Genomic DNA, 16,997 nt, shown 5'->3' on the forward strand with positions numbered 1-16,997 from the left:
GAACCCTTGTTTCTCCTGTGATCAGGAAATAGGAAGAACCCTTGTTTTTTGCAAGACATTCCATTGAAGAGGAGAATTTGAATCTTCATGCAAACTGTCTAAAAGCTTGTCAGAGAGTGCTTTTTAATATTGTTTTGGAATGTTTCTTTTAGTACTTTGAAGCATTGCTATCATTTTAGGCATTCTTAGGTTGTAGGTAGCAAGTTAAGAAAGTGATACTTCCCCTCTGCTTGGCACTTGTACCTGCACTCTTGTGTGCAATTTGGGGCTCTCTGGGAAAAGTAAGATAGTAGGCATATTGGAGTGAGTTCAGTGGAGGGCCACAAAAATTCATCATCAGAGCACTGATGCTTACAGCATGCAAGAAGATGGTTTAACCTAAATGAGATAAGGTAAATGTTACGTTTCCAGGCAAATTTCTTCTTGGACATTCATTAGCTGGTAATTTTGTATTCCAGTAACCTACTGCTACACTGTAATCTCCTTCAGTATAATACATGCTTTATATTAAAAATTGAGACTTTAACACTTTGCTGAGAGGTGTTACAGTTTTGAACTAATGTGCTCTGATTGTAATCAGCATCTCAGGCAAGTAGTAATGAACACTTTTGGCAATGCTTGCATGACTTGTCCAAATATTGCACTGAATACATATTTTTTTATAATGTCAATCAATCCTAAATGGAAATTCACTTACTCTTATAAAACGTGTGTCTTGGTTTCAGCTGGGTCAGAGTTGATTTTTTTCTTCATACTGTCTTGTATGGTACTTTGTTTTGGCTTTAGTTGTTGCTTAGCAGTGTTGTACAGAGTGAAGGAACTTTCAGTTTCTTAGCTTCTGTTACTGACCAGCTAATGAAGGGAACTAAAGAGACAAAGGAAACCGGGAGGGGACAGAACCAGGAGAGATGACCTGAAATGGACAAAATAATATTCCATATCGTATGTTATCATGTGGATTAAAAAAAACTTGAAAAGCAGTGGGAAGTTGGCCAGGGGAGCAGCTACTGCTTGGGGAAAAGCTGGGCATGGGTTGGTAAGTGCTGAGCAATTGCTTTGTACATCACTTGTTTTATATATGTATAAATATATATGTATGTCAATGTTAGTGAGTTGAACCAACTGTCCTCTACCTGGTTGTGTGGAAGAACCATGCTGCATATCTCATCTAACCAGAACAAGCCGTTGAGTCTGTTTTGTAGATGCTGTACTGGATTTTTGTTTGGTCATCATTGTGGAAAGGCAGATTGCCATTACCATGTAGAAATTGGTCCACATGGAAGTTGTGCAGTGGAATGCTAATCTGAAGAAAGTAGGGAAAGAAACTTGTGTGCCTATTTAAGAACATGGTTTTTGAATGCTTGTTTATACAGTTTGCTAAAGATACTACTAAAAGTATAAATGTAAGAAAGTCTGACTTGTCTGAAGTCAGAGTATGATGCAGAGGGGCTGATTAGCAGTATCTCAAACATGTGCTTTTAGTCAAGAAAAGATCCAGATTTATGATTCTTTTACCTCAATTTAGAAAAAGGTTTGTCTTTGGCCATCCATTGATCTGGAGCATAATATGAAGGCAAGTACTTGCCTTCATAAGACCAATCTTTTATTATTCTTTCACTCTCAGGATGACACATGCATTTTTAGCTGTTGTAATTTTTCAACTTAAAGTCATAAGCTATTGATTCTAGTTAAATGTGTAAGAAGTGTTTAAAAATTTATTGTCAGCCTTTTATGATAATAACTGTTGAGATAATTGCCTTTGATTGCAAAATAATTGCACTTATGGTCACCAACACCTAAGATTACCAGTCCAGCATGGGAACAGACACAAATGTATGATTACTTTAACTGTTCTGTAAACGTTCACTGACAACCTATTGTTATAGTGTAATGTCTTTTATTTAATCTGGAATTGACCATGCTAAATTTGGTTATCAAGTTAAGTACTTTGTCTTTGTTGAGGTAATGTTATAAATAAGATTTACTGAAAGAAGGGTCTGCAAGCAAGTCTACTCTGTAATTATTTGAATATTTAGGAGATGAAAGTCACAAAGGTGAAGCATATGTTTATGTGAAAACAAATTTCTGCACAAAATGTGAAATTTGTTTGTTTGTTTGTTTTGGTTTGCATGTGTGTGCAGACTGTTGTCTCCCTGAAAGAGATTTTGTAGCTTATGTTGGTGGAGCGGGGCACCCAGCGTATCTCTAGGCAACCTGTTCCATCCTCACCTCGTTCACCATCCTCACTGTAAAGGGCTTTTTCCTTATTTCTAACCTAAAACAAAAGAAAGCAAAAAATTTTCAAGTTCTGTAAGAAAGCTATTAATTAAACATTCCATTAACAGGGAAGTTACATAACAGGTAGGCCAGTTACATGCATTGTTTTTAGCATTACGTTTTAATTAGAAAAAATGAATCTAAACATTGTTCTAAATTAAATACTTTAGAAAAAAAGCGAAATATTATGATAGCTTTCAAAAAAAACCTCTTCATATGTGTACTTGTAATCTATGAAAATGTTTAGTATATGATATAACATTTTTTTAAAAAGTCATAAATAAATGAGTTGCAATTCCTAAGAATAATTATTCACTTTGGATATGCTGCTAAATGAAAAACAGTATGTCAGCAAAACTTGCTGTTATGGCGTGCTGAGTTGACTATAGTGGAAGATTGCCCTGATTTTATGTATTTACTATTCATAACTTAATTTTAGCACTTTCAAACCAAAGTATTTCAGTAGATTTACTGTTGATATTAGACTTGGAGAATGTTATTTCTGTTTCCTTATTCTGCTTCCTTTTGCATTTACGGTTATGTGCATATGTTAATGTGTGTACAAACATACCCCTGCACTCACTGAGTCTTTGGAGCTTCCAGGTAGGAAGAGGACCATACAGTAATTAAATGTCGTTATTAGGAGATTGCCATTAGATACTGAAAGCTGTGACTGTGAGCTGATGAATACATACTCAGTTAATAGGTTTAGTGTGTATATGCATGCAGTATTTCAGTAATTGCATCTGTAAAACTCTTGAAGTTATGCCAATGGTTACGCGTAAATGTATTATTGTGTGTCTGTGCTCTACGTAGGGCGTTCATAAAAATGATCCTAATTAGCTTTTAAGATGGATTAGTTACACAGTTATGCACTATTATCTCTCTCTGTATAGATACTATTATTGAAAATTAATTTGCTTTGTACACGTGTCAAGCTCAGCTCACTGAAGACTAACAAAGTTCTTCATGGAGGTGTTCACACGAATTTAACATGGACCTGCATTAAATTCATTTTCACCCCTGTTTTTGGATTACTTCTTCCTAGGGAATAAAACCATGAGATATATGCTGTGTCGTGTCTCTGAGCAGATGATGGAAAAGTTCAAGATGACTTGTAGTGATCTGTAAGTGCTTGAGGTTTATAGCAATCTACAGAATGTTACTATACAGTAGTTTTTCAATTTGAAGTTGAAAGGCTTTTTTTTTTTCTGCAGTAAAACACAGCCCAGCATTTTTGCTCGTGTTTAAGTCAAGTACGTGGTGACATTTCTTTACAACTCTTGAGATGGTTCTGCGTCTCTTAATAAGCTTTCTTAAGAAAGTAATGCAAGAGGATTCTATCCCACATCCTTTAAAATTAGGATCAACCAATCAGAGAAGGAGACGTTAAACATACAACTTAAATAACTATTTACATTTCAGCTTACTTCTGTTTGTAAATATAAAATTAATTTTAATAAAACCAAAAGGCTTAAAGGAGGTAATTTTTCAATCTACTACTTTATAATTTTGCAAACAAGTTTTCTTTCCTTAAACAAGCGTAGGTTGTTTTTTGTTGGTTTTTTTTTTTTTTTTTCCTGTGAAGTATACTAGTGTACTTATTAGCAGGTATTATTTTTGGATTACAGAACTGTCCATCTTCACCCTGGTTGATTACTTTGTTGGCTTCAGCAAGCAGACCTCTTAATATTCATGGAGTCTTCTGAGGTGATGACTGAATGTTTTGACAGCATAGTTTCAAGAGGCTGATTTTTTTTCTTTTTTTTTTTTGTTAATGATATCATTATATATTGGACATATACAGTATGGTCAATATCCAAGACTTCACAGCATTTTTCATACGCTGAAATGGTATAATGGTTTTGTGATTTTTGTTATATGTATTTGACATCATAACATCATGTAAAACACTGGGAGTTATGGGCTGAACCAGCTCATAAACTGATTACAAATAGTAAAGCTGAAAGTACTACACATGCATCTCTGTCATGGTTTTGTGATTTTTGGTTCTTGGTATTCCACATCATAACATCGTGTGGGGCACTGGGAGTTTAACTGTTAATGCTCAAGTTCTGGGTACCTGCCTGGAAGAAAAGAAGAACTACGCTCCCCAGGGGACTTTGTGGTCATAGAGAGAAGATATAACTTCCGGCAAGGTCACCTGATGTGCTCTTTTTTTGTCTGCTCTTCTTTGTCGGCTCTCTTCTTTCGTCTCGCTGCTGCTCAACTGGACTGCGCATCTCACCTCAGCATTATGGTGAGGCCTATCCACCTTATACTAGAATATATTAGATTTATTAGCTTCAATTCTGATTATATTGTATTATGGTGTGTTATCTTGCATTCTGATACTATATTTAGTAAATTAGTTTGTTTCTCCTCAGATCGTTGCTGCTGGTTTTAATTATTTTGGGGTCCCCTGTTCCCTTTTTCCAGAGCCGCAGATTTTGTGAAATCCCTCCGTCCCTCTAGTCACAGAACTGGGCCGAACCAGCCCGTAAACAGTATGTGTGAGTGCAGTATGGATGCTGTAGGGAAGAGATTTGCAGTATTTTGGCTAGCAGTAAATGTTATTTTTTCATTGTGAATTGGGACTGTGTTTTGGCTCCGAGAGTTGATTCATTTTGTGAATGAGAAGGTCATTACTTTTAATGTCTTTGTGCTTTGAAGATACTTGTTCTATTTGTGTTTCTTTTTCTTTTTTTTTTTTTTTTTTTTTTTTGAAAATTTCCATTTTTATTTGCTTGTCTCAAAGCTACTCCTCTCTCAGTCTCTTTCTGTCTTGTCCAGTCTTATATCTGATTTGTCTCTTTTTGTGCTATTAAAACCTGTTAAAAACTTGCTCATGGAAAACACTAGGGAAGTGTCTCATCAGATTAAAGTAAATATGATTTTTTTTTTTATTTTTCATAAAGTAGCAATTCAAAAAAAGCATGGAATTTTCAGAAAGGGAACACTGTTACTGTAATTCTCTACCTCCTTTTCTCATTAGTACAGCATTGCCACAGGAAAAGAAAAAATGAGCACCATTAAAAAATTCAAGTGGTTGGGAACCTCAGGAGATAATCTAATCCAAACTACTGACCGGTGCTAGGTCAGGTGTAAGGTCCAACATGGCTGCTCAGGGCTTGCTATCCAAAGATTGAGACAGCGTATCATCTGTAGGTTTCCTTTTTTACTACTGCTGTAATACTTTTTGCATAATATTCCATCTAAGCCTCTAGTGCCAGCTTGCACTTCTTATCCATCATCCTCTCACTCTGCAACATTGTGAAGAGCCTACCTCTGTCTTGGTAATACTCTCATCTCTCATCAGTTCTGCAAGGCTGCTATTATGTTCTGCCTGATGCTTTTGTATTTCCAAACTGCAAACCGAGTTCCCTCAGCCTCTCCACACAGAGCAAGCAGTCCAGGTCCCTCCACATTTGGGTGGCCCACTGCTTGCCTCAGTTTGTTTCTCTCTTGTTTTGAGAGATTCAAAAAGTGAGTGCAGTATTCTTCCTGAATGGAAGAGGATAATCACTTTCTCCTGCATCTACTACCTACCATCACACACAATCTACTACCTCTGCTCCTGTTATAATGCACTGCTACTTAAATTCCGCTCAATGAAAATACTGAATTTGCTATTTCCAAAGTGTAATATCCCATTCTCCTCGAAAATTCTGAATGCTACCATTGTAGCTTTCCACTTAAGGAACTATCTTAAAAATGCTTATGAAATTTTGACCTTCAGTTTTCAAAATAATTTAATTATGCAAGGGAACAGATTAATTAATAGGCTTTTAATTTATCCCCTTTGTGGATACAGAAGCCTGTTTTGAAGCTTAGGAGCCAGTAGGCTTCTCACAGTCACCTTTATTTTATGGTTACAGGGATGTTTCTTTACTGTCTTTAATAGATTGCTGCCTCTGAAATACATATTAATGCTTACAAATATCACATACTCTGAAATGTGTGTAATCAGTGATCTTAGAATGCTTTATAAACTATAAGTAAAATCTTGTATTTAAGAATCTTCTATTCAAATAATTGCAGAAGTGTAAAAGTCTTGTTGCTAATGTGTAGTTATGTGTCATGTACCTGCAAATATGTTGTGCTTTAATTGAAAATTTTCCAAATGACAGATAGTTGCAATCTAGACAGAAATGACCTTACGCTTTAACTTAAACACTTATAACGATTTCTGTTACTAATGCAAGCTTCAAAGAGGATATTAATTGGAAAGGCAATTTTATTTTGAGATACTCTATTGTGTATCTTGGCCATAAAATAAACTCTCTTTTGATGAAGGTAAGAAGCAGTTTTCTTAAAGATTAAGTAGTTTAACCATTTTTCATATACTTACTGTGTTACATAGATCTCCTTTAGTTAGTAAATTTTTAACAATATTCTCCCATTTTTGTCAGTGAGAGTCTTCAAGCTTTCTTGCAATCCATATAAACAGGCATCTGTATGCACAGATCTAGAACTTTTTCTTTCTTTGGTACTTTTTTGACTGCTGTGTGCAATGTTTTGTTTAAGATGGACATCATTAATGTGGTGAAAAGTTCTATGCCATTATATGCTCAGCAGTAACCTTTACTCATAATGTGATATTGTCTGTCTTATTTTGTTCAGCTTTCTCTGGCACTGATGAAGCCTAAGGCTGCTGTTTCTTTTAGTTGCTGATAATTTTTTATCTGATTAACTGACACATTTAGTTGAAATCAGACACAGCCCTTAGGCTGGGCATGGATTTAATTTAAAAAGTATCAAAGGTTTGCACTGCGTGCTGTTTAATCATCATGTTTATCAGGCAAAGAAAAATTACTGGAAGGACCATAGGGAGAGGGTTATCTTAAGGAGCAGTAACTTGGGAAATTGATAATAACTCTGAGGTAATTTACTGCTAAGTTTTACATTCATTAATATAACATTTCCCACTAATAATTACAGTGCTTGTAATGTACTAATTAAATAGAAAACATTAGCACTAATTTTCATTTTGCTGAAGTCTGAGAAGGTCAGGTAAAGACATTAAAATGTGAAATTAAAGAAAACCTCAGTACTAATACCACTGCAATGAATATTTTACTCACTAGTGGAATACCTCTACTGATATTGTGTACTACAACACTTATGTAGACGTTGTTACTTATTACTATCACTATCCTTAATTGCATTTCAATTACTGAAATAAGAATAAAAAGATCAGAAATGAAATCACAGTGTGCTAGCTTAGATTATTTTACATTTCTCTTTATATTCTATGTCAGCTGTGAAGTAGTTTTTCAATTTTATACATGGGTTCTACATAGCCATGTTAACAGCAGCCTAACAGTAAGCATGCTCATGGCAGCTATGCTTTGGAGCTTTCACAGAACTGTTTAATTTTTCATTATATATTCTAAAAGAAAAAGGAAGGTGAAAGTATTTTATAATATGAAAAAGGCAGTAATTTCAAATCAAGTTATTTATAAAATCTTCAAAACTAAGAAGCTTTAAACAGAAATTGTGGACTTTAATACAGTTACAGTTGAAAAGATCTATTTGTTGTTCTAACATGATTGATTATGAAGATTATTATTCATGAATGCTATGAATAGGAATAGTCTGGTGATAACAACAAGTGTTGTAATGTAATTCCACTTATAGGTAAAGCTTGTAATCTTTTGTATATAAAAGCAAGCTATACTCCAACTAACAAAAATTTATTCTAATTTTTTAAACTTCATTTTCATATCTGCCTTTAAAATGAGTATTGCTAGAAGTTTTGTGGGAGAAATTACAATATTAAATAATAGAATATAAATAGTTGTTAGCATGTATTTGTATTTCTGTTTGCATTTAGTGCCTGTCTTTATCACCTTATGTAGTGATATAATACTTTGTAAAATATTGTGCTGAACATAAATACTTTCTGTACTGCTCAGAAATTCCAGAGAAGCAAAAATGTATTTTTACTTCCAACTGGTTTATTGTACTAATGAGATATTAAAATAAGTTAATATTAATTTTCATCCAACATTTTCATGTTGTCTGTAACCCTTTCTATGGCACAGAGACTAACATATTTCTTCCCCAAAGTTGCTTCCTTGGCTTTTGAATTAAATGCTAATCCCTGATACTCCCTACAGATTTCAGGCTTCTTTACACAAGCTGAGTTTTGTAAACATGTTTTAATAATATCAAACATGATTAGATTACATATTAAAAAGTGTACTATCTGAGCTATGTCACAATTAAATCTGGAATTTCTTTCCGGAATAAATTCTGTTTGCAAATTGTCCAGTAACTCTTCCAGTGCCACATAGTGAATCTATTGAAGAACTAGGTTTCTTTCAGTACTTGAAGTGCTGAGCTAAATACCAATTACAGCAAGGTTTTGCTGTAAACTTGGTCGAGTTGAGGAATTTATGAAGATTGTTACACTTCAGTAACTTTTTCTTGAATTTGTTCTGCTTTAGTCTTGATTTGTTGAAATGTACAGAATAAGATAATTGAATTTATACCCTTTTGTGAGATAAATGTATTTATATTAACTAGCTCTTCTGTTGCAAAGCATTTATTAACTATATTAAGTTTATCAGTAGTTAATTGTTTCCCCTTGTGGCACTGTGCTGTCTGCATAGTGATGGAACTATGTATTTGCAGAAAAACTAAATTAAAAGTGATGGTGGTGAATAGCTCCCTGTTAGAAGTCCTTACACTTAGATGCTAACCAGAACTGAAATATGGCATGAAGTACTGCCATTTCAAAAGATCGTGAAAAACTTATGCATTATTAAAAGAAATAAACTAGTATAAATACAGAATAAATAGTTTATGAATATTAAATAGGAATTAATATAGCTTGCAAGCAAGCAGGCTATGACAGTATTCTGTTCATTACTAACTTCAATATGTATTGCATACATGTATATGTAAAAATATATACTTTTTTGTGTATGTGTGTATATGCATTCATACACATATACCTCCACTCATTAAGTTAAATGTAGCTAGGTGTAATTGAAGAGCTGTCACTGCACTACAATAAATATCATGGTTGTAATAATAAACATTTTATTTTTTTATGATATTTTTTGATGAGGAAAAGAAAAGCATATGTATTATAAAAGTGTATGGAAAAATACATATGATATATTTATTTATCATATGTAGCCTTGGAAGTTAATCTAGTTTGAGACTACACATGCAGTGTATGTATGAGATGCAAAAACATTGGTTTGTGGGATAGTTTGCCATTTGTATCTTGAGCAGTGGAAGTTATTACTTAAATGATAAGCAGTGACTTTTTTTTTCAGAATATCTGAACACATGGTTTCCTTGTTTTTTTGTTTTAGTGGATGAATAGATGCAAAAAAAACAAAAACAAAAACAGTATGATGGTATATTCAGTGAGAATTTTAATGAAAACTTTCCTCAATTGTGTGGAAAATATATCCTAAAAATAGTTTCCTAATTACTATTGTTTACGCAGACACTATGACTGAACATTTCATTTGTGAATAATTTCTTTCTGAAAGAAACATTTAGGAAAGCCATGAATATTTCAACTGAACCTGTTAGCAAATCAACAACACTAAAATAACAGTTACAATTTTATTGTTTATAAAAATTGATGACAGTATAATATAAAAGGTTGTTGGCAAACTGTTTCTGTTCAAAATTACAATAAGAGTAAGAGTTCAGAGTAACTTTAAATTGTATTATGAAGTGGTTTCCTTTAGAGCATAATGCTACTACAGACAACTGGCATGCATAGAAATAAAACAGGACCAATAAGCATTGGCAGCATAGTGAATCTGCTTAATTGGCGAGCTCTTCTGCTTTTAAAAATTATTGCTGATGCTAATACTCAAAAAAAAAAAAAAAAAAAACCTTTAAAAATATGTGCATAAAATAGTTGTTTAATTTATACTTTTATTCTGAGTTCTTAAACATAAATAATTTTGAAAATTTGAAAATTGAAAAAGTCTGTTTGCTTTCTGTGATATTATAAGATTCAGAGTTTAGTTCCATGGAAGTGACTAACATTTTCCAAAGGGTAAAAGTAAGAACTCTAAGGCCATAAACATAGGCTGCTTGCAGGAGTTATTTGTATTACTACATTCTCTATTGAAAAGTTTGACTATATCTCAGTCTTGGAATTTGTAGGAGGGAAAGTTTCTTTTTTTTTTTATAAAGTACTTTTAAAATGTAGTTCTTGTAATTCTTAACTGATTTTTTTTTTCTATACAACATTCTATTAATGATGGATATTATACATCTCAGTCTTATAAAAAAACTTTTGAAAATCTACTTTTGAACACAGTGTTATTGTGCTCTTAGTATCTGTTATAGTCTGTGGAAATTCTTAGAAGGCATTACTCTCATGGTTTAGTAGAGTTAATGTTGTGTACTGCATGACCATGAAGATTTTTATTACCTGGCAAAGTTTGTATTGTAAAAGACTCTGAAAAAGGTAGAATTACAGTCATCTCTGTTTAGTAGTGTGCAAACTGTTGTTAATTTAATAGAAATGAACAAACAAAAAAATAATCCAGTAATCTCAATAAGTAGAATAAGCGAATTCTTCCCAGCCTTTGCCAATGTTTGTTTACACTGAGCCCTGTATGTTCTACAACATAATAAAAAAGTACCATTTGTCAGGTATGAAGAAGTAGGTTTGAAAGACATTGTGATTCCATTTTTTGAGTTTTCCACTTTATTTAGAAAATATAACTTGTTTAGTATAATAGCACTTCAGACATTTTTTCATTATTCATTCAGATCTGTAAAGAACACAAGATAGGGCTAGCTATAAATTAAGTTCAAGAGCCTAGTGTTTGTATTCTTCTAATTTTTAAGGAAAAAAAGAACAGCAAAAGGAACTCTTGATAAAGCATTTCCATGTTGAATAATTCTGAACACTAGCAGTCTTTTTCATTGCTGTGGTGATTCTTCTTTCCTGTCATACAGAAAACCTACATAGAAAAAGAGCTTTTCTTCCATAGATTATCAAGTAAATTAATCCAATAATTCCAAAAGGGATTATTTAACAGCATTAAATATTCTTTTGGACACCCTTATTCAGAATGACTTTATTCACTGGCCTTAATATTTAATTGACTTAAAAGTTAACTGTGAATTTAAATTAACCTAATTAGTAATTTGCATAAATTTTCCTGAGGGTGCTATTACTCAAATATGTTTGAAAAAGAAAGAAAATATCTTGATTTCTTTTTTTTTTTTTTTTTTTTTTGTGAAAGTAAACTTCACGTTGAGTGTTGAGATGTTTATTTGATGTATTATTTTTTACTCTGCTTGACTCTGAAGAAAGGTTATTGGATTTTGCGTATGTCACCTTTATTTTAAAACAGCTCTGTAGAGAATTGTAGGTGGTTAATTTGAAGGCTCTAAAGAGGCTTCATATAGGAGAAAGAGTGTACATACTCCTCCATCTGAAAATTGTTTCCTAATTAAATCTGAGTGCAAAGATGTTCTGTGTCTTTCTTTGCAGGTGGAGTTGATGAGTAGGAAATCCATTGAGATTCTAGGAGTGGTGCATTTTATTGTTTTTCAGTAATAGAATCAACTTATCATCACTGAGTTATGGAATGGATGAGTTTGGAAGTGACCTCTGGGTAAACAGGGCCATCAAGAGCAGGTTGCCTCATCCCATGTCTGGATAGCTTTTGAGGATCTCCAAAAGACTCCCCAGTCTCTCTGGGTAATCTGTGCCAGTTGTCTGTCACCAATGAATCACAGAAGTACTTCCTGATTTTCAGATGGAATCTCCTGTTTTCCAGTTTGTGCCCACTGCCTCTCATCGTAGCACTGGACACCTCCGAAAATTAATATAAAGAGTATGAAGAAGAGGTGTCCAGACAAATGTAAAGTAGAATTATTAAGACTCTGGAGAATTTTAGTTCAGTACTATGGCAGGATTTCATAGACTGGTTTGATTTTGAAATTTGTACATAGATATATAGTTCAAAATTTTGTGGTAGTCTTTCTGCAAGCTTCAAAGGGTTGATGTGTAACTGATCAGCTCCAGAACATAACTCACCTTGTATAGTTACAATTAACCTTGGTTGAAAGAACAAAGCAACTGTGTCTAGAGTAACGTCAAAGAAAGGGAGTGAGTCCAACATGTTGACTGGAACCCAAGGAGTTTAAGAAGGTGAAAGTTCATGAAATATTTTACATATGTACGTTTTCAAATGTTATGTTTTCAATGCGTTTGCAAGAAAAAAATAAAGGACTGCTTAAGTAATTGAAATAAAACAGGGCTGCAGAGACAATGTATTGGGAAAGCTTTGATTTATTTATTTATTACAATTTGTAGGTGATTTTAAGTTCCATGCAAATATTCTATCATATTTTATTCTTGTGCTATTTCTTATGACAAATGGTAACATTTTGATTATACTTTATGATTATATATTACTGATTTATTTGTAGGTAGGATAGCTGACATTTCAGTTACAGTAAAGAATTGTGGGTCATTTTCAGGATGTCAGGAAAGTATTAGAATAGGCTGTTAAATCTGGTATTTTTTAGTTACAGCGATTATTCCTTGCAGAATGATACTTGCTTACTCTGGAGTCGTAACCATCATGCAGGTCAGCTGTATTGCTCTCTTCTATGTAGAATCTGCATTGCAGCCCACTTTGTTCCATTTATTGGGCACAAGAAAAATCATTTAGTCTTGGTTGATTCTTCTGATAGAAGTACTCAAACTCTATTTTTCAGGCCAGTGTACAATGTTTATCATTATTATTCCTTTTCTTCTTTCAGGACAAAGAAGCAGTGGAGGGTGTGTCTGTAGGAGCTATTCTTTCTGACTACCAGAGAGTTCGAGTTGAAGATGTGTAAGAACACGTTATATCTTTATTAATATAGATATACTGGAAAGTGTTTTGTTCATTTGTTTTCCTTCAAATTCTGGAACAGATGATTTTATTTCTCATGTTTTGTGATACCTAATTCATTCAGTTTGCTAATATGAAATATATTTTTTTCTTTTTTTCCCTGAAACTATGTGTTTCATATTTATTAGCATTGTATGTAATACATGTCATTAGTAAAAATCCAGTAGAAAGTATACCAGAGTTTGGGATTACTCTCCAAGTTGAAATAGGTTCAGGTCTTTGAGTGAGCTTCAGCTGAAATCAATTACAGAGACACGTATGTGTGTGTGTGTATATCAATTCCAGTGGTGATGTATATGTATTTTTCAACAAAATTTTAAAGTGGGAGCAGTTTGTAACTTGTTATCAGGAATGAAACGGAAGACAGTCCTTATTCACCAATCTTCCATTACTTGCTTGAAATCTGAAGTCCATAATTGTTAATCTGGAATTTTCAGTAATATTTCTGCTGTGCACATTCTTTAAGCTTGAATAAATTGTGATACTTCAGAAAGTCTAAATGGAAAACAAAAAAGAATTATGTAATGGGAATTCTTGAAAATTGTGTGTTATTCAGACTGATTTGGGTATGGAAAAAAAATTTATGCTTCAGAAATGGAAAAAAAAAAAAAAACTAAATATGAATTATGATTTCCTGAGTCCATTAGTTATTTGTTGATGATACAAGCAAATATGTGAAACACTTTATGAACCTGAATTTGATTTAATGCCAGCTCTGCTCACATCAGCAAGTTACCTAGCACAGATGTTTTCTTTACACTTTACAGAGGTAAATTGCAGTCAGAAATAGCTCCTTTCTTCTTCTTTTCCATAACATTCAATGTGAGTACTGATATAAAGGAACAATAGTCAGTTTTAATGACCTGGTCATATTACTAGATGTTCTAGAAGGGATGGCTTCTGTTGATTATGGGTTTCAGATCTTTTATTACAGCTGAAAGATTGATGTAGTATCACTATATTTCAGAGATCTTATTAATACTGATTTGAAGATTTACTCTTTGCAAATGTTTTTTACAGAAATCATCCCAGTTACTTGAATTCAGCTAATTCATAAGCTGAATTTGAGCACCTAAATGAACTCCTTGACATTCAGAGTTGCTAAATATTTCTAGTAATTTCACAACTGAGTTCTCTATTAAAATATCTGAAAACAATCACAAAACCAATCAGATTTACATGGGTGTTAACTATGAATGTAGGTATCAACATAGAAATCCATTTAACTACAAATTCTCAATGCTAGTAGTGATGGGATATCCCATATTTTTATCAAACAGTGTTAAGTGACAAATAAATAAAACTTTTCAGTTACTTGAGTGCAGTGGAATTGGCAGGTCATGGCCTGAACCAATGATTGAGCATCAGGTGAAGAGGCATGGCAAACCCAGGGAGCTCAGCTGCACGTGAGTGACTAGAATGGGCGGACTCTGGGTCTGCCCCTCCTTGCCCTCATTTAAGGGTTAGCAGCTGAGATTGTGCTCCTCTTCAGTCATCATCAGTTGTCGGAAGGATTGAGCTAATTTTTTTCAATATCTTTTATTGGTCCATGGTGCTTGTATTCCAGTAGAAGGCACTGTCATCTCCTTCTGTTGTTGCACGTTGAGATAGTCCCTGTATTTTCATGTTTTTAAATTTTCCAGAACATAGGCTTTATACACTTTATCACCAACTGATGGTACTTGACAACTAACAGAAGGATTAACCATCAATACTGCAAAGTAGTGATTCTCTACTATGATAATCAAATACTATGTCAGCATGATATATATATGTAAACAAATAATTAAATTTACATTATCGAGTTACTACTTTGTACTCAAGCTGTAAACATTCCCATTAGCGATTCTCTTCATTGGCTGTTGATCCAAATCACAGATTTTTTGAGAGCAACAAACTTTATTTGCTAACGTGTGCAACAGTTATCTCATAGTAACTCTTGCCTTAGTTGTGTTGATAAAAAAGTTATAATTTCCTAAGATGTTAATGGATTTGCATCTATAAAGGTTAAGTCATGCATTTTCTTTCAGTTTTCCTTATGTTCCCCTGCAAATTTATTGATATCAATGAGTTGCAGCTTATGTAGGTAAAGTGTAGTCAGAACAAGATTCTTTTTTTTTTTAATATTGGACTTTATCATTTTCTTTAATTTTAAATTAATTATTCTGTACAAAAATATAATGCTTGGTTTTCATTTTTTGTTGTTATTGGTTTTTTTTAGATGCAGAAGACTTAATCTTCAACCTTTAGCTTACCTTTGGCGTCGGAGGGAGGAAATACTGCTTAAAGAAATGATATCATCTAACATTGAAGCCATAATCATAAAAGTGGCAGCTTTTGGTATGTATTCAGACTCTGAACAGTGTTGTCTACTAAAACTTCAATGAACAAATTCACAACATAAGAGAAAAAAAAAACAGAAATTGTTCTACCTTTTAGGATGATAAAAGCTGTTATGAGCATAAAGAAATTAAAAAACAAACAAAAAAAAAACCCACAACAAAAAACAAAACCAGTATAGCTGAAGAACAGTCATGCTGTCTGAGTAACTTTTACACTATAGTTTCTTAGTGCTCCAGAATATTAATATCTTTGCATTGTCAGATATGTCATATGAGGTTTGTATAATAGAGCAAATCAAAAGATTGTTTATTTGTTTATTGTTTAGAGTTCAAGTGAAGTTTTATAGCAAGTCTTATTGAATGACATGTTTTATGTGCCACATAAAAATATGGCTGAGAAATATGGAGTATGATTAATATGGTATACTATATTCATTTCAGGCTTCTATGCAATATTGCAATATTTAAAAATATTAGGTGACGTTTTATGTGTAACATGACCAAAGGACCATTTCTTTTCTGAGTTGACTGAGGGTCTGTGGTCCACTGGACCGAAGAATGGCTACTATTACAATTCAGTAGCATCAATGGCTTTGGTGGCCAATACAATATGTTTGAAAAACAGAGTTGCATAAGCTTGCCTTAGAAATCTGATGGCTTGTTCTTTTGGACTATTATCACCTTAAATTCTTAAGGTCTGTCCATCTTCTTTAAAGTACTCATTTATAGCAAAGTTGTTTCTACTGAAATATCAACCAGGAATTGAATTATAATCCATTTAGACTTTGGGTAAAATCCATGACTTTTTAAAGATTTTTTTTTTTTTTATTGTTCCTTATTCATTTCTCTTTAGGTGATAATGTTTTTTAACAACTTTTTACTTTATCACTGTGATATTCTCGTATAGGATCTATTAGTGAGATTAGAAATTTTAGCAATGCCATGTTCCCTACTTCACAGAAAAATAGCAAGTGATGCAGTTTAATAGAATTTTCCTGAATTTGTGGGAGACCGTCGGAGTTAAATGCTTTGTTTTCCACTGTATTACACTTCTTTTTTTTTTTTTTTTTTTTTATTTTAAAAAAAATTAAAATTAAAAAAAAAAAAAAAAAAAAAAAAAAAAAACTTGCATTCCTTAATCTGAAGAATTAAAAAGGTATGACAGCAAGAATATGCAGTGTGCTTTTTCTGATCAAAATTATATTTCATGGAGTTTAGGCTATTTTATATAATTAAAAGGAACAAATTAGGAAAAATAAGCTAACAAACAATGGCCCCAAAATGGAACAAGTATGTACTGTTTATAATTTATCTAAAATATGTTAAAGAAAACAGATGATTTAAACAAGAGATAAAACTGCTTCACAAATAGACATTATTGCCTCATCCCTGAAGCAAGATTAGCTTTTCCTTTGTATTCTGCAGCCTTTTAAAAGAAAAAGAAACTTAAAACAGACTTGTTAGTTCTCAATGA

General features: G+C 32.9%; 1 protein-coding gene across 10 annotated transcripts in view; it reads left to right on the forward strand.

Annotated features, from left to right (window-relative positions):
• DPH6 (diphthamine biosynthesis 6) overlaps positions 1–16,997 on the forward strand; it is a 179,219-nt gene that overhangs the window by 29,529 nt on the left and 132,693 nt on the right. For 8 of the 10 annotated variants that reach the window (XM_042863530.1, XM_042863590.1, XM_042863597.1 and 5 more), the window contains 2 exons: positions 13,048–13,121; positions 15,403–15,521. In XM_042863530.1, the coding sequence (XP_042719464.1) occupies positions 13,048–13,121; positions 15,403–15,521 (193 nt within the window). Of the gene's footprint in view, positions 1–2,484; positions 2,881–3,325; positions 3,405–4,333; positions 4,538–13,047; positions 13,122–15,402; positions 15,522–16,997 lie in introns of those variants that run through there. The other 2 variants (XM_042863579.1, XM_042863572.1) reach the window with 2 other exon arrangements.

This window comes from Lagopus leucura, unplaced genomic scaffold, assembly GCF_019238085.1.
Source record: "Lagopus leucura isolate 7727_CA_CO unplaced genomic scaffold, USGS_WTPT01 Super-Scaffold_1, whole genome shotgun sequence".
Lineage (NCBI taxonomy): Eukaryota > Metazoa > Chordata > Aves > Galliformes > Phasianidae > Lagopus > Lagopus leucura.